The sequence below is a fragment of the Mesoplodon mirus genome, assembly GCF_964341445.2.
Source record: "Mesoplodon mirus genome assembly, chromosome: X".
Classification (NCBI taxonomy): Eukaryota; Metazoa; Chordata; class Mammalia; order Artiodactyla; family Ziphiidae; genus Mesoplodon; species Mesoplodon mirus.
Genome location: NC_138981.1, coordinates 99,020,841 through 99,039,503, shown reverse-complemented (window position 1 = coordinate 99,039,503; position 18,663 = coordinate 99,020,841). Strand labels below are relative to the sequence as shown.

At 34.9% G+C, this 18,663-nt stretch overlaps 1 protein-coding gene across 2 annotated transcripts in view; it reads left to right on the top strand.

Annotated features, from left to right (window-relative positions):
- The window catches only part of IL13RA2 (interleukin 13 receptor subunit alpha 2), a 51,569-nt gene extending 33,488 nt beyond the window's left edge, over positions 1-18,081 (top strand). For both annotated transcript variants that reach the window (XM_082609932.1, XM_082609933.1), the window contains 8 exons: positions 1,816-1,967; positions 3,406-3,559; positions 4,088-4,208; positions 8,013-8,197; positions 9,141-9,286; positions 10,695-10,839; positions 17,056-17,171; positions 17,926-18,081. In XM_082609932.1, the coding sequence (XP_082466058.1) occupies positions 1,816-1,967; positions 3,406-3,559; positions 4,088-4,208; positions 8,013-8,197; positions 9,141-9,286; positions 10,695-10,839; positions 17,056-17,171; positions 17,926-17,976 (1,070 nt within the window). In that variant the 3' untranslated portion in view covers positions 17,977-18,081. The remainder of the gene's footprint in view (positions 1-1,815; positions 1,968-3,405; positions 3,560-4,087; positions 4,209-8,012; positions 8,198-9,140; positions 9,287-10,694; positions 10,840-17,055; positions 17,172-17,925) is intronic.
- Positions 18,082-18,663: the final 582 nt, after the last annotated feature.

Sequence of the window (18,663 nt, the reverse complement as noted above, 5' to 3'; positions counted from 1 at the left end):
AATTACAGAATTATTAAATCATGTCTAATGAACTTTTCATTGCAGAAGGTAGTTAGAACAATGCATTTTAGCACAGGGGGATCAGCTCGGTGCTTTGTGACCGCCTGGAGGGGTGGGATAGAGACGCAAAAGGGAGGGGATATGGGAACATATGTATATGTATAACTGATTTAATTTGTTATAAAGCAAAAAATAAAAAAATAAAAAATAAAAAGCAAATAAAATAAAATAAAATAAAATAAAAAAAGAACAATGTATTTAACAAAGATTTCTAGTCATAAAAGTTGAAACAATAGTATTGTCATTTCATCCTCAATAGAAACCTTCTTTATTGGTTCATGTGGGTCCCATTTCAAATCATTATTTGTGCCACCATTTCTTTCTGTTGATTCTTTTCCTCACCTCAATAAGTAATATGAAGTGAAGTATTAAAATGAACAACAGGGCAAAAATGAGAGGAAATTATTAGCAGAAAGGCAACATGAGGACAGTACTATAGTACTAGATTTGCTAGTAGGTTTAGTAAATTTATAGAATAATTTGTTTGTTTTTATTGCTTTTTAAATCACCAGATGAGGGAGCCATTGCCTCCCACTGCCCCCACCCCCTCAAAATAAAACAGGCTGTTTCCTGTCACTCTACTCAGCTGCCTGCCACTTTTTCTTGAGCCCTTCCAAAGAGTGGCTCTGGTTTGCCATGTTCTACAAATAGCTCTGAACTTCAGTTGACTAGAGGATTCAATTATCCTGAATGGACCAACAAGATCTGCCTGTTCTCCTAATTCTTTTTTTTTTTTTTTTGCCGTACACGGGCCCCTCACTGTTGTGGCCTCTCCCGTTGCAGAGCACAGGCTCCGGACGTGCAGGCTCAGCAGCCATGTCTCACGGGCCTAGCCACTCCGCGGCATGTGGGATCTTCCCAGACCGGGGCACAAACCCGTGTCCCCTGCATCGGCAGGCTGACTCTCAACCACTGCGCCACCAGGGAAGCCCCTGTTCTCCTAATTCTTAAGGCACTTAGCCATAGTAGTCATATTTTATATTTTCTATCCCTTTTTTCGTGTGGGCCATGATGTTATTTACATATGGTAAACACAGGATTAATACTGACTGATTCTTGCTATGAGAGAGATTTAGGTAATAAAGTGTTCCCATCCTAGACTAAATTCTGGCCTATATGACCACAGAGATAACTCCATGTTGAATTTCTTATTTCCATGAAAACTTATTACCTAGCTTGGCTAAGTCACATTTTACATATGCAATTCCTTAAAGAAGGGACAACTATGTAGCAGTAACCTAGATTTTTAAAAACAGCTTTATTGAGATACAATTTAAAGGATATAAAACTTACCCTTTTAAAGTATACTGGGCAGTGGTTTTTAGTATATTCACAAAGTTGTGTAACAGCCACAACTATCAAATTCCAGAATAGTTACATTACCACCAAAAGAAACCCCAAATCCATTCAGTAGTCACATCTCATTCTCCCCTCCCTCCAGCCCCCGGCAACCACTAATCAATTTTCTGTCCCTATGGATTTGACTATTCTGATATTTCACATAAATGGAATCATACAATATGTGGTCTTTTGTGGCTGGCTTCTTTCACTTAGCTTAATGTTTTCAAGGTTCATTCATGTTGTAGCATGTATCAGTATTTCATTCTTTCTTATGGCTGGATAATATTCCATTGTATGGATATATCACAGTTTATCCATTCATCAGTTGATGGACATATGGAAGTAATCCAGAGTTAGCAATCTTTGTCGTAAGATACAGGATAAAAATTAAAATATTTTATTGATTTTTTTCAGTTAATCCTCCTCAGGATTTTGAAATAGTGGATCCTGGATATTTAGGCTATCTCTATTTGCAGTGGCAACCTCCACTGTCTCTGGATAACTTTAAGGAATGCACAGTAGAATATGAATTAAAGTATCGAAACATTGATAGTGCAAGCTGGAAGGTAAGTAAAGCATGCACGTAAGATATTGGAATGATTATTAGTTTTCTTGTGATTCCTGATGTCAATGTCTACTTTTGTTCCTGTATCTCAATAGCTATTATTAAGATATAAGCTGCATGCTAATGAGAACCTACTGTATAGCACAGGGAACTCTAACTCGCTGCTCTGTGGTGACCTAAATGGGAAGGAAATCCAGAAAAGAGGGGATATACGTATACAGCTGAATCACTTTGCTGTACAGCAGAAACTGACACAGCAGTGTAAAGCAACTATACTCCAATAAAAAAAAAAAAGAATATTCTTCACAGTTTCACCACATTTTCCTCCTGAATTATCTAGGCATAAAATGGCAATTCTTTTATTTGTATTGGAAAAGAGTGGACATTTCAGTTATTTCTGAAATAGTAATTACAATGTCCATTGCATTAAATCAGCTTTTGATTGATTTATGACTCATTAAAGTATTGTATCATGGAATAAAAGTTCTTAAGAAAAAATATATATATAAGCTGCATGTCTGCTGCTATCTCCTGTGCATCCTGCAACATCTGTTTTCACCCCACCCAGTATTAAGTCTACCATTGGAAATACAGGAAAAAAGAAAACTTGGTCCCATGGAATATGGACTTGAAGAGTACTTACACATTTTACCATATTTCAGTTACTTATATACCTGTATATGGGTCTTATATATGCTCCTGGGCTATGTGAGCTTTTGCTCTGTAGGAATCAAGCCTTATTTATCTTTGTACTCTCCCTACAGAACACAGCACGGTTCTGTGCATATATTGTATTAAGTGCTCAGTGAAAGTTTATTGAATTAACTATTTACATAGTCAACAAGCATGTTTATTCAAAGATTTTGGTTGTACAAGGCATTCTGTTACTTTCCTAATTCAGCTAGGTAGTTTCAAGGGACAATTCAAATCAAACATTCATTGTGCAACTTTTTTCTCCAAGCACTCCACTAGCTAGGTATCAGTAATAGAAGGATAAATGATACATGATTTTAGTCCTTCAGGAGGTCACACTTTGTCTGGCTTTCTTCAGGTACCTCGAAGATTTTATATGATTCCTGAAGAGTTCATATGATATTTGAAACGTGATAAATTGTCATGTAATAGGCATATGGTACATGAAAATTCTCTCTCAATTTCAACTTAGTTATAGCTCAGAAGTTCCTCCCATAGAGCCTTTTTTGTTTTCCAGAATTTTTTTTAATGAGATGCTAAGATTCAAATGATCTCATCAAATGATATAATATGCAGAAGTGAATTCTGCCAGAAATATATCTGGGACATTTTATCAGATAATCATCAGGAATTTCTTAGATATTGGGAACTCTCCAGGGTGTTAATGAATTTTTAGCCTTACAAATGTGGCTCATGATACCATTATTGTTTTAAGCTTAACTTTGTCTCATCTTTTTATCAAACAGACGATCATTACTAAGAATCTACATTACAAAGATGGGTTTGATCTTAACAAAGGTGTTGAAGCAAAGATACACACAATTCTGCTAGGGCAATGCACAAACGGATCAGAAGTTCAAAGTTCATGGTCAGAAGCTACTTATTGGATATCACCACAAGGTTAAAACAAAGCTCTCTTTTCGTATTTAATACTGTCAGAACAATCTATATGGGAAGTAAGTCCCTTAACCTTTATACATCAGATTACATGTACAACTGAGAATGTGGCACAAAAGAGAATCCTTCTTAGGAGTGGGTGACTGGCCTTTTTGAATTCTTTAAATCAGCAAACACATGTGGCAAAACCTACATCTTATTAGGTTAATATAGTTCCCAGTTTTGGGCTCATATTAGTAAATATGCATGTGACTATTTATGCAACTGCTCAGAGCATCCTAGAATTATTAATTTAGTACTTTTGCATATGCTTACACTAGTACCAGTAAATAAGCCCTCAAAAGTTTTTGATTTTGCATGTTCCACTTACAGTGAAGTGATTTGCAACAACTTCCTTTTGGAATATTCCTCATTATGTTGATTGCTAAATCAAGTGGAGAGGTCAAAGGAAATGAAATAAAATTGCATGGTTATTTCCCATATGATTCATCACCATGTCTTTCAAGCATTCACAGTTTTTTCATTTCTTAGGAAATCTGGAAACTAAAATTCAGGATATGGATTGTGTATATTACAACTGGCAATATTTACTTTGCTCTTGGAAACCTGGCATGGGTGTCCATTCTGATACCAATTACAACTTGTTTTATTGGTAAGTATTTTTATAATAAGAATTCCATATTAGGAAGGTATCTATCAAAATTAATCCACAGTATGAGTAACTGTATTTTCATTAAATTAAATTCATTATATCTTTTCAGAGTTGTATTTATGATGAAGTTTATTTACAATTATTTGGGATTTTCAATGGGAGTAAGTAGGTTTAGGCTGTAGCTACTAGAAGGCACTCTATGGGCGATAATAAGGAATGCAGTCATTGTTTCTGTACTGGATTAAATATTTTGTATCTTTTAGATAGATGGAGTTATAACCTAAAAAGTTTTGGCATATTTCATATTCTTGCCTTTTGATCCTTTTTCTGACGTTCCTACCTTTGTTAACTGTCACTAAGGCTTTTAAACTTACAACCATCTTGAATCTTCTATCTCCTTCATTCCTTAATTGTTTCATGGTAACATTAATCACCATAATCAACAATGACACTCCTTTGCAAGATCTCACATCTGTTCTTTACTTCCCATTTCTACTGTAAGAATTCTTCTTCAGGCTTACCTCGTTCCACACCTGGATGATTGCCAAAGCCTCCCAAATGATGGTCTCTCTGCTTCTAGTCTCTCCCCTTCCTATTCATTCTGCACACTGTAGCCAGATTTATCTTCCTATTCTTCTATTTTCATATGCCATTCTTTTGCGCAAAAACCTGCCGTGGCTACTCATTGCCTCCAGGATAAAGTCTAGGCCATTCAAGTCTCTGCCTCACTGCATCACTGCCTTTCCAACGTTACCTTCTACTACCACCAATGTGAATGTTCTGCTCCATTTAGACCCATCTCTACATATTTTTCTATCCATGTTATGATTGATCTTTTATGCCTTTGTGTGCATTGGTACCTAGAATACCATCTGACTCTCTCTTTCACTAACCCTTATCCATCCTTCAAGACCCATCTGGTATTCAATTTCATTAACCCTTTACTGCTCACATTAGCTTCTGTTCAGTTTTTCTCTGAACTATTACTTATTATAGTTCTTAATTACTTATTGTCCAGATGACCTTTAAATTTTTGTCTCCTTCCTCTCTTAAATTTTTAAGAGATTGGTGGGCACAAACTATTTCTGATACTTCTCTTGACTGTCTCTGCTGTGCTATGCCCATAGTAGATTATAGCTAAATATTCATTAAATGAATGAACCAAAGCATGATAATAACATCAGTAAGTTGATAGACAAGTATCAGAACTTATGTATTTTTAAATAACAGAAAAAACAAGAGAGGACAAAGCATTACTCTTTGTGAGTCTCAGGCACAAATTATCATGGTGTTTTTCTTTAGAAAATTACAATGTATAAGCAATATGGTATAAGCTATTAACAATCCTGAGTACTGGGTTCTAATCCATATTATGGCACCACTTAACTTAGTGGTCTTGGGCAAACAATTTCTTGTTTTGGGGTCTCAGTTTCCTCATCTGGAATTGGATGGGTCAATTTCTAAGTTCTAATTTATTTGTTCATTAATTCAATAAATATTAAGCAATTATTAAATGCCAGGCATTGTTCTAGATAAAAGGAAGTATGAATAAGGCAAAGTCTCTGTCCTCTTGTTCATTGTAGCTCATGTTTAACATAACTTTATCCTCACCTTAGTAAAGTAGTGAGGAATAAATATTGACATTTTAGAGACTGGAAAATAAGGGTTACCATGAGGCTTTCCACTGGCATAAAGTAAATTATGTAAAGTCAAGCCTAGAAGGCAAATATCCCAAACTCTAACCAGGTGAACTAAACCAGAGACTACAATTTTGCAGACTTGGCCTAAAATAAATACTTGGCATAAAGTGAATTCAGTAGAGTCCAGATATTTGTACCAGCACCTTATCAGCTGCTAGATTAGCCTCATTGCAAATGGGATTTTGGCTGCTTTTACAGATAATGTTAATTTTGTATTACAAGTTATTCTTTAGGAAAATAAACCAGGCATTTGTTTCTTTGGAAATCAGTAGGGAAATTCTCCCCTAATTCCCATTAGCTTTATTACTGAAAAGAGGTTAACTTTCAATGATATGGCAACATTTCTTGTCTAGGAGAATGGGAAATTAGATATTTACTTGCCAAACAACTCCTCTTTTTCTTTTTGAGCCCCTGTTGGCTTTTCTGAGGTTTATCTCTTGATGTGTATTATATCCTCAGAGGATTTTAATTCACTTTATTAAACGTAACAATATTTTGTAAGTCTGCTTTTATTTTTTAATCAAAAAATTTTTTTAATTTTATATATTTTTTATATTTATTTATTTATTTTTTGCGGTACGCGGGCCTCTCACTGTTGTGGCCTCTCCCGTTGCGGAGCACAGGCTCCGGATGCGCAGGCTCAGCGGCTATGGCTCATGGGCCTAGCTGCTCCGTGGCATGTGGGATCTTCCCAGACCGGGGCATGAACCCGTGTCCCCTGCATCAGCAGGCGGATTCTCAACCACTGCACCACCAGGGAAGCCCCCTAATTTTTGTTTTATATTGGAGTATAGTTGATTTACAATGTTGTGTTAGTTTCAAGTGTACAGCAAAGTGAATCAGTTATACATATACATATATCCATTCCTTTTCAGATTTTTTTTCCATATAGGTTATTACAGAATATTGAGTAAAGTTACCTGTGCTATATAGTAGGTAATTATTGATTTTCTATTTTATATATAGTAGTGTGCATATGTTAATCCCAAACTCCTAATTTATCCCTTCCCCCTTTGGTAATCATAAGTTTGTTTTTGAAGTCTGTGAGTCTGTTTCTGTTTTATAAATAAGTTCATTTGTATCATTTTTTTAGATTCCACATATAAGTGATATCATATGATATTTGTCTTTCTCTTTCTGACTTACTTCACTTAGTATGATAATCTCCAGGTCCATCCATGTTGCTGCAAATGGCATTATTTCATTCTTTTTTATGGCTGAGTGATATTCCATTGTATATATGTACCACATCTTCTTTATCCATTCCTCTGTTGATGGACATTTAGGTTGCTTCCATGTCTTGGCTACCGTAAATAGTGCTGCTGTGAACATTGGGGTGCGTGTATCTTTTTGAATTAGTTTTCTCCAGCTGTATGCCTGGAGTGGGATTGCTGGATCATATGGTAGTTCTATTTTTAGTTTTTTAAGGAACCTCCATACTGTTTTCCATAGTGGTTGTACCAATTTACATTCCTACCAACAGTGTGGGAGGGTTCCCTTTACTCCACACCCTCTCCAGCATTTACTGTTTGTAGACGTTTTGATGGTGGCCATTCTGAGTAGTGTGAGGTGATACCTCATTGTAGTTTTGATTTGCATTTCTCTAATAATTAGCGATGTTGAGCATCTTTGCACATGCTTTTTGGCCATCTTGTAAGTCTACTTTTAAATCTGTTTTCTTATTAAAAAATCTGTTTTCTTCTAACAAGTTCTCCAGTACAATAGAAAAAAAGCAGTATCATTTAGGATTATCAATATAAACCCCATATTTTCTTAATAGGAATCTTATTCTTTGATTCTCAAATCCTGTTGGTGAGTCAACATAACCTAAGTATATGAGTAAGAATTCTTGCCTTATATCTGAGATTTTGTAAAGACTCCCACCAGATTGTAAGCTCTGTAAAATCATGGCCTATCTCTACTTTCCTTACTATTGTAGCCCTAGCACTTACCATAGGATCTGGCACATAGTTGGTGCTCAATGAATATTGTATGTTATTAAATGATTTTTTATTTACCTAGTATCCTAAAATAATTGAAAATTGAATACCAAGCTACTAGAAGATATTGGTAAACACAGTTCTTACAACACTTCTTTTTACAGGTATGAGGGCTTGGACCATGCGTTACAGTGTGATGATTACATCAAGGCTAACAGAAAAAATATTGGTTGCACGTTTCCCTACTTGGAGTCATCAGACTATAAAGATTTCTACATCTGTGTTAATGGATCATCAGAATCCCAATTTATCAGACCCAGCTATTTCATTTTTCAGCTTCAAAATATAGGTGAGGTAAACAAACAACTTCAGAATGTTTCCAGTTTAGGCCATTTACAATCGACCATGTGGAAGAGAAGAGATAGAGATAGAGATAAAAGAGATACCTACAGAAATGCAAAGCCAGAAAACTGGGGGCCAACAGAGTATGAGGAAGCACTGATTAAATATGAAAGTATGGAAGATAAGGAATTGAATGAGTATAAAGTATCATTTTCATTTAGAACTCACAATTTGTTTCCCAGCTTGAGTCTGTCTGCTATAAAGTATTTTTGTCCAGTGTTGGTGATGGAGTAATTATGGAATCACTTATTCCCAGGCCTCAATAGGCAAATGGGTGGATATTTTCTGAGTTTGTGTTCTCAGTTCTAACAGTTATGAGGATGACAGGTTCTAGGGTCAGCCATACCTGGGTCTGAACCTTGAATTTACCACTTTCTAGCTGTATGACTTTGGGTGAGTTACTTTTAACGTGATTCAATTTCATTATCAGTAAAATGAGGATAATAGAGGACCACCTCATAGATTTATTGTGAGACATGAATAAGTTTATGACGTAACATTCCTGGTTCACTGCCTGACACATCATAAGCTCTAAATAAGAATTAGCTATTAATAAAAATAGTAGTAGTAATTTGTTGTGGTAGTTGTTTCTAATGCTATAAAATGGAAAAATGACTGTAATGATTTGGATCATCTAACTTTTCTCTTGGACTTAAATATTTGTCAATATGTGACTTATCAAAACATGAGTTCCCAAAATAACCAGGTTTCTTAATAAACTAATCTTGGTTGGCAAGCAGCTTTGATTTTAATTCACATTATAGTGAATAGTCTTGAGCCACCTAATTTATCCCGGAGGCTTCTGTTAGTAGGTGTCCCTAACTTTTGATAAGGGCCACTGCTAAACTTTAGTAACCTCCATGTTGAAATTATTTCCTTCTGCTTTTCAGTTAAACCTTTGCCACCAGACTACCTTAGTCTTACTGTGAAGAATTCAGAGGAAATTAACCTGAAGTGGAGTATTCCCAAAGGACCTATTCCAGCAAAGTGTTTCATTTATGAAATTGAATTCACAGAAGATGATACTACCTGGGTGGTATGGATATTGCGTTTATTTGAGAAAATCATGAACATAGCCTTTTAAATAAAATAGCAAACTTAAGAACCAAACTCAGTTGCTATCCACATGAAGAATAGAACATGACATGTACCTTAGTTTAACTTCCAGAAAACCAAATAATCTAGTGGACAAAAGAAAGATGCTTGCAGTCTGAAAGTATTATCAATCAATTATACCAATTTTAAAGCTACATAGGTCCTTAGAGATAATCTAGTCACTTGTTTCTAATATTATGTCAAAAAATTAAAGTTGTCAAGCACATGCATAAGACGGATTGTGAAGAGGCCTCATGTAAAAAGAACACAAAACAAAAAGCACAAACAAACATAAAAACCACTTCTTGAGGAGCAACTATCAGGTCAAAATCAGAATAGAGCCTGGCAGGGCTACCAGAGAATTGCTTGTAGCAGGGAAGAGAGGCTAACTGGGGAAGTAAGCCATGGTTCCAAGACTGATTACCCCCCAGCACCAGCAATGTGATGATGCCTTTAGCCCCGCTGTGTTATATGTTAATTTTATTCATTGGTTTCCAACTTAGGGAGCGGTGGAGACAAGTAGGTGAGCCATTAGTTCTAATCAATTCATTTCACATACAGATGAGAAAACTGGGAGTTGAATACATTTACAAGTCCCAAGGAAATGAGTTGACTTACAATCAAATTACACAGCTAGAACTAGAATCCAGATCTTATTCCCAGTCCACTTTAACCTACATTACATTATGCTGTCTCCCAAGAAAAGTTACAACAAAAGAAAAGCTGTTATTTTGGATGAGAAACACTCTTCAGCTCTTTGAAATGCAAAATTTAAGTAATCACTTCAGTGATTTTTTTCTTTTGGTTGTTTTGAGATCGTCCAGCCTTGTGTATTCTCATATTGGAAGGGGTAGTTTCATGCCAAGCCCTGAGCACTATTACACTGGTGTTAGATGATTAACCAGAATAAGAATAAGGGAAAAAAGAAGCTTTGTGTATATGAACTCTACAGTTTCCATAGAAACAACATTCACATGATGACTCTTTTTGCTAACTCAGTATATATAGCATTTTCCAATTTATGGAATCTGGGAAATTTGACACTAATCCAAAATGGGTGTCATAAGCACCAAAACTACCTAGGAATTTTGCCCTGTCACACATGCCCTTTACTACTAGTAATCCATTATCACTATAGAAAAACATTTAAATATAAATAAGAAAAAAATGAAAAATAAAACACCATACAGAGAGATGGCCACTGTTAGGATTTTGGTATATACCTTTCTAGTCATTTGATGCATTTCTTTCATGTAACAAAACCCACTTAGAAAATGACAAATCAAATTGGGTGTGGCTAGCTGCAGTTAGACCAAATAATAATATCTCATTTTTTCCTTGGCTTTCAGACTACCACAGTTGAAAATGAAATATACATCACAAGAACATCAAGTGAAAGCCACCAATTATGCTTTTTAGTAAGGAGCAAAGTAAATATTTATTGCTCAGATGATGGAATATGGAGTGAGTGGAGTGATGAACAATGCTGGAAAGGTATAAGATAAAATAACAGTAACTAGAGTATTTCTAGCACTGTTTGAGGAAGAAGATGCTTTACTGGATGTCATAGGTCACTACAGTTCAGTGACACTGGTTATGAAGGTCATAGGGTCAACTCTTCTTCATTATTTTTTTTATTGAAATATAAGTTATAGGTGTACAATATAGTGATTCACAATCTTTAAAGGTTATATATACTCCATTTATAGTTATTATAAAATATTGGCTATATTCCATATTTTTATAGATGTCTATAACATTAATTGAGCTGTATCTTTTCCACATTTCAAGAGTTAATAGATTCTGTTTGATTCTTCCTACTTTCATTTGACAAACTAATCTTACCTGTTTTGCTTTGATTTTACTAGTGGATTACTTTCCAGTGGTAGTCTTAGCTCCAAAGTATGGTGGCACTATTCTCAAGCTTCTTATATACTAACTAGATGTTAACCAAATCTGCGTGTATTAGTACCAATTGTAGTTGTACATTTACTCTGAAGTTTTACTTACAAGTATATATGTATTTTATCAGAATCTTGACATTATTGTGTGCCTTCTTTATATGGTTTTGAAAAACTATGTGCTCATTATTCAACTTTTTTATAGTCTGTGCCTTTTCCCTATTGAGAGTTAAAGGAATCCATTTATAAAATGTTAGAAAGAATGAACAATCATAAAATATGTTGACATGGTTATTGAAGAAAATATATTTAAAAAAAGAACAGTAACTAAACTATTTTGCTAACTATTGGCTAGCAAAATAATTTTCTCTCAGTGTATTTTGTAATTATGGAAGTCAAAATACTCTTGCATATAGTCTATAAACAGAGAAGATAAATTAGCAATCACCACAATCGAACATAGATTTATGGAAAATCTAATGTTCAGTTTTAACTAGTTTAAGAGTCTTGTTATAGTTCAGTCATCAACATCTTGTTTTTCTGACTGTCAGTAAAGAGAATATGCTAGTTTTTTGTGGGGAAGCCTATTTTAATCAATATTATCCTATGCTTTCAATTTTCAAGAGAACAGAAATCTTAAAGCAAGGATAGGTAGCATACACTTGTTTTCGAGTGTCTGGTACTGTGCCTAATGAATATTTTTCTAATTAATATGTCATCATTAGTAAAATGCACATTCCGTTCACTTCCAACACTGATTTAAAGTGATTTATGATAAAAGACATGTTTAAATTAAATATATTTGGGATTGACGTGTACACACTGCTATATTTAAAATAGGTAACCAACGAGGACCTACTGTATAGCACAGGGAACTCTGCTCAGTACTCTGTAATAACCTAAATGGGAAAAGAATTTGAAAAAGAATAGATACATGTATATGTATAATTGAATCATTTTGCTGTACACCTGAAACTAATACAACATTGTTAATCAACTAGACTCCAATGTAAAATTAAAAAAAGAAAATAAACTTTCATAGAAGACAAAAAATAGCAATATAAACTAAAAAATCTTGAGAATGAGGCAAAATATTATTGTACTTCACAGTATATTGGCTTTATTAATAGAAAAAAATTTTTTTTTCACTTTGACCATTTTTTTTTATTAGTTTCTGCTTTATAGCAAAGTGAATCAGTCATACATATACATCTGTTCCCCCATCCCTTCCCTCTTGCGTATCCCTCCCTCCCACCCTCCCTATCCCACCCCTCCAGGCGGTCACAAAGCACCGAGCTGATCTCCCTGTGCTATGCGGCTGCTTCCCACTATCTATCTACCTTACGTTTGGTAGTGTATATATGTCCATGCCACTCTTTCGCTTTGTCACAGCTTACTCTTCCCCCTCCCCATATCCTCAAGTCCATTCTCTAGTAGGTCTGTGTCTTTATTCCTGTCTTACCCTGTGTTCTTCAGGACATTTTTTTTTTCTTAAATTCCATATATATGTGTCAGCATACAGTATTTGTCTTTCTCTTTCTGACTTACTTCACTCTGTATGACAGACTCTAGGTCTATCCACCTCATTACAAATAGCTCAGTTTCGTTTCTTTTTATGGCTGAGTAATATTCCATTGTATATATGTGCCACATCTTCTTTATCCATTCATCCGATGATGGACACTTAGGTTGTTTCCATCCCCGGGCTATTGTGAATAGAGCTGCAATGAACATTTGGGTACATGTCTCTTTTTGAATTATGGTTTTCTCAGGGTATATGGCCAGCAGTGGGATTGCTGGGTCATATGGTAGTTCTATTTGTAGTTTTTTAAGGAACCTCCATACTGTTCTCCATAGTGGCTCCACCAATTCACATTCCCACCAGCAGTGCAAGAGTGTTCCCTTTTCTCCACACCCTCTCCAGCATTTATTGTTTCTAGATTTTTTGATGATGGCCACTCTGACTGGTGTGAGATGATATCTCATTGTAGTTTTGATTTGCATTTCTCTAATGATTAATGATGTTGAGCATGCTTTCATGTGTTTGTTGGCAGTCTGTATATCTTCTTTGGAGAAATGCCTATTGAAGTCTTCTGCCCATTTTTGGATTGGGTTGTTTGTTTTTTTGCTATTGAGCTGCATGAGCTGCTTGTAAATTTTGGAGATTAATCCTTTGTCAGTTGCTTCATTTGCAAATATTTTCTCCCATTCTGCGGGTTGTCTTTTGGTCTTGTTTATGGTTTCCTTTGCTGTGCAAAAGCTTTGAAGTTTCATTAGGTCCCATTTGTTTATCTTTGTTTTTATTTCCATTTCTCTAGGAGGTGGGTCCAAAAGGATCTTGCTGTGATTTATGTCATAGAGTGTTCTGCCTACGTTTTCCTCTAAGAGTTTGATAGTTTCTGGCCTTACATTTAGGTCTTTAATCCATTTTGAGTTTATTTTTTGTGTATGGTGTTAGGGAATGATCTAATCTCATACTTTTACATGTCCCTGTCCAGTTTTCCCAGCACCACTTATTGAAGAGGCTGTCCTTTCTCCACTGTACATTCCTGCCTCCTTTATCAAAGATAAGATGACCATATGTGCGTGGGTTTATCTCTGGGCTTTCTATCCTGTTCCATTGATCTATCTTTCTGTTTCTGTGCCAGTACCACACTGTCTTGATTACTGTAGCTTTGTAGTATAGTCTGAAGTCCGGGAGCCTGATTCCTCCAGCTCCGTTTTTCGTTCTCAAGATTGCTTTGGCTATTCGGGGTCTTTTGTTTCTCCAAACAAATTTTGAAATGTTTTGTTCTAGTTCTGTGAAAAATGCGAGTGGTAGTTTGATAGGGATTGCATTGAATCTGTAGATTGCTTTGGGTAGTAGAGTCATTTTCACAATATTGATTCTTCCAATCCAGGAGCATGGTATATCTCTCCATCTATTTGTATCATCTTTAATTTCTTTCATCAATGTCTTATAATTTTCTGCATACAGGTCTTTTGTCTCCTTAGGTAGGTTTATTCCTAGATATTTTATTCTTTTTGTTGCAATGGTAAATGGGAGTGTTTTCTTGATTTCACTTTCAGATTTTTCATCATTAGTGTACAGGAATGCCAGAGATTTCTGTGCATTAATTTTGTATCCTGCTACTTTACCAAATTCATTGATTAGCTCTAGTAGTTTTCTGGTAGCATCTTTAGGATTCTCTATGTATAGTATCATGTCATCTGCAAACAGTGACAGCTTTACTTCTTCTTTTCCAATTTGGATTCCTTTTATTTCCTTTTCTTCTCTGATTGCTGTGGCTAAAACTTCCAAAACTAAGTTGAATAAGAGTGGTGAGGGTGGGCAGCCTTGTCTTGTTCCTGATCTTAGTGGAAATGGTTTCAGTTTTTCACCATTGAGGACAATGTTGGCTGTGGGTTTGTCATATATGGCCTTTATTATGTTGAGGAAAGTTCCCTCTATGCCTACTTTCTGCAGGGTTTTTATCATAAATGGATGTTGAATTTTGTCGAAAGCTTTCTCTGCATCTATTGAGATGATCATATGGTTTTTCTCCTTCAATTTGTTAATATGGTGTATCACATTGATTGATTTGCATATATTGAAGAATCCTTGTATTCCTGGAATAAACCCCACTTGATCATGGTGTATGATCCTTTTAGTGTGCTGTTGGATTCTGTTTGCTAGTATTTTGTTGAGGATTTTTGCATCTATGTTCATCAGTGATATTGGCCTGTAGTTTTCTTTCTTTGTGACATCCTTGTCTGGTTTTGGTATCAAGGTGATGGTGGCCTCGTAGAATGAGTTTGGGAGTGTTCCTCCCTCTGCTATATTTTGGAAGAGTTTGAGAAGATTAGGTGTTAGCTCTTCTCTAAATGTTTGATAGAATTCACCTGTGAAGCCATCTGGTCCTGGGCTTTTGTTTGTTGGAAGATTTTTAATCACAGTTTCAATTTCAGTGCTTGTGATTGGTCTATTCATATTTAATAGAAAATATTAATAGTTGTTTGAAATTGAAGGAGATTAACTCAGCATTGCTCTTTCACATAAAGGTATATAAATACATATACAGATATAGATGCCAACATAATGGCATTTCTATCAATCATTCATCTCCTTTTATGTTGTTCCATTATAATAGAATTTGTGTTTGACTGTAATCTCCCTATTAATATAGTGGTATCATTGTTCTCTTTCATACGTGAAATATTTATTAAGCACTTACTATGTGTCAGACTCTTTCAGGCACTGGAGATATAGCAGTAAAAAAAAAATCCTTGTCCTCATGGAATTTATGTTTTATTACCAAGTTGAGTAGAGATAGACAATAAATAAAGAAGCCAAATATATCATATAATCACTAAGGGCTATGGAGAAAAAATAGGAAGAGAGAAGAAGAACTCAGTTAACTAAAGATATATAGAATCAGAAAGAATACTTACTTGTTCTGTTTTTCATTTTTGAAACTAATATAAGAAATCTGGAGACTCTGTGGAACTGACATTGAGAAAGTCATGCCCTGAATTATATCTTGTTATTATTCAGTGCATGGTTTAAAGTAGATATGGTGAGTTTTTAGGCATATCCTCAAAATATACATCCTTTTATGTATTTTATATGCAATCTTTTTTTAAATTGAAGAATAGTTGATTTACAATGTTGTTTTTTGTTTTTGTTTTTTAAATTTTTTTAATATACACTTAACCGTGTTATTTTTGACAGATTTCTTTTGCCCTGATGGGTATCTCTTGGTAGAATATTAATAAATTTCAGATTAGGAACAACGACTTTCCTGAGATGCATGTGGTCTTTAGTTCTTTTGGACATTTCTTATTGGATATTTTACGTTATAGAAAAATAGCACAATAATTTTTTTTGGAAATGGCTATAAGATTAACTCTACTGGAACTTCACAAAAGAAGCCTGTTTTCCCACTGTTAATTTTGCATGCCAAAAAACTTACATTATTAGTCATTTCTCTGGATTATATCCTTGCAATTCTTAACTGAACTGAGCCTATGAATTTGGTAATTTTCTAGTAGAAAATAAGATCCTAAGGGAATAGAACAAAGAAAAATGTGGGGTTGGAGGTAGGTTTGAGTATAGATATAGGCCTAGGATTCAAAGTGTTCCGTAGTATTTCAGAACATGTGGGAGATACTAGTTTTAGAAGGACAAGCTTTGTGTACTTTTTAAGTTTATCTAGTGATTGCTCATTTCTTGCTATGCAGCCGAACCATTAAAACTTCATCCCTAAAAAAAGAAAAGAAAGAAAAGAAGAGAAAAACCTCATCTCTTTAGGATCCAGAATGTGAGGCAACTTTAAAAACATGACCTTGAAAGACTAGCTCCATTATTTGCACTGAGACTTTTATTGAAGACCTGCTTTCACTCACTACATCATTGTATGATAGATATAATGTAAACATTTGAGTTATTGAGAGTTAAGAGATACACAAGACATGGTTACCTAATCACTTGGCTAACGTTTTATCATTTTGTTATTATGAAAAATTCGCAAGGTCAAATTTTAAACAAAATCCTATAAGAAAATAAGAATGGGGCCTTAGGTAGTTATTTTTCTAAGCAAAATAAAGAGATGTCACAGTTCAGTAAAGTAGTACAGCAAAAAAGTGCACAAATGAAAGGAATGCTGTTCTCAAGCATCACTATGGTATCTAGGTACTGGCAAATATGGCAGAAGTTGCCAAGTTTAACTCACTTCTTCACCATTTACTAGTTTATTTATAAAATAATTCAGTTTTTAAAATAATTGTACACATCTAACCCTTCCCCCTTTTTTGGTGATTTTAATCCTAGGTGACACATGGAAGGAAACCTTAATATTTTCCTTGACACCATTTGCTTTTGTCTCATTACTTGTTTTGTTAATAGCTTGCCTGCTTTCGTACAAGCAAAAAAATTTGCTGAAAACGGTAAGTTGTATGATATTACAATGTTTAGTCTGAGATAGTAGATAAAAAATATTTTGCATTTAGAACTGATGGACCTACATTTTATAATTTTGCCTGTACACTGTGAGTGTTCATTGATGTTGTGTAGACTATGATAATGTCTTCAGGGAAAGTACGGTAATTTAAAAAATCAACCCTAAAAAGCTACGTTTTGGGGTGGATTTACTTTTGAATGAAATATAAGAATAATGCTTTAGAACATGAAACACTACCTCTAGATAAAGGAAAAATATGAGAATTACAGGAGAAAAGCAGGATTGGGGAAAGGAAAGAGTGACTTAAAATGGACATAGATTGAGATATACTACTAGTGTGCCACAGGCAAAAGATCACAAAGATTAAAAAAACTTGGTGCGTACCCTCCAAGAGCTTACACTCTAGTTGGAGGAGCTAGAATCTATACAAAAAAATATAACCTTCATTATGAGCTGATTTTAGCTGATTGCTCTTTGAGTTATACAGATAATGCTATAGAATTTCAGAAGATGGAGGGACCACTATGGGTTGGTGAGCTTTAAGGAGGAAGTGTGACTTGGAGAAAAAATATCTTAATGCCAAGTCTTTTAAAGATAATGAGAACTGTGAATGTGTGTGAAATGTTTTGCTTTATTTCTCTGCTGAATGCTTTTTTGTCTATTTCTCTGAGTTATTAATCTAAGTGAAATAGTTTGTGTTATTAATGACTGTTAATAATGGAGCTCTTTCTTAATTTCAGATTTTTCATACAGAAAAAGAAGGCTTTTCTAATCAGGAGATACACGGCTGACTCAGTAAATTCCAGGCTTATGGCCAAATGTTAAACAAGAGTCTTATCAAACTGAATTTTTTCCCCAAATGTTGAATAAATCTTACCTTGAAAGCATTGTTGTATTTAAATAGGCATTAGATTATTAAAATCCTCAACTAGTAGCAAATTATCTGAATTCTATTAACAGATTTTTTTCTTGTTAAAAAACAAAGTTCAACCAATTAAATTGACAATCTAATTGGCTTTATTAGATGATTTATGAATCAGGCAGTATCCCATCTAGCAAGTAGAAGGGTACTCTAAGGGGTTGTACAAAATAAAAGGTTTTTATAGGAAGAAGGATGGAACAAGGTCCTATTAGCAAAAGAAAAAAGAAAGGATTATTTTTAGGCCAAGACATCTTTTCTGAGGGGGAAGGGAAAGGAAAGGGTTTTATCATGCAGATTACCTCTTCTTCCTCTTAGGGGATGTAGAGGGCCTATGTGGCAGATGACCTCATTGGTGCTGACCAGAAAATTTCAGGCTGGTTGATTAAGATTACATTTCTGGGGAAGGTCAAAACTGCAGTTAGGTTAGTTGTTAAATCTAGGTTTGGTATCATGGGCTTTAGCACAAGTTATGCCTTTTTGGGCCTGTGGTTTTTCTCTTTAACATTCCTCAATCCAAGATGAGAGTGCTGCATGTATAAAAGTCAAGGGAGGGGTC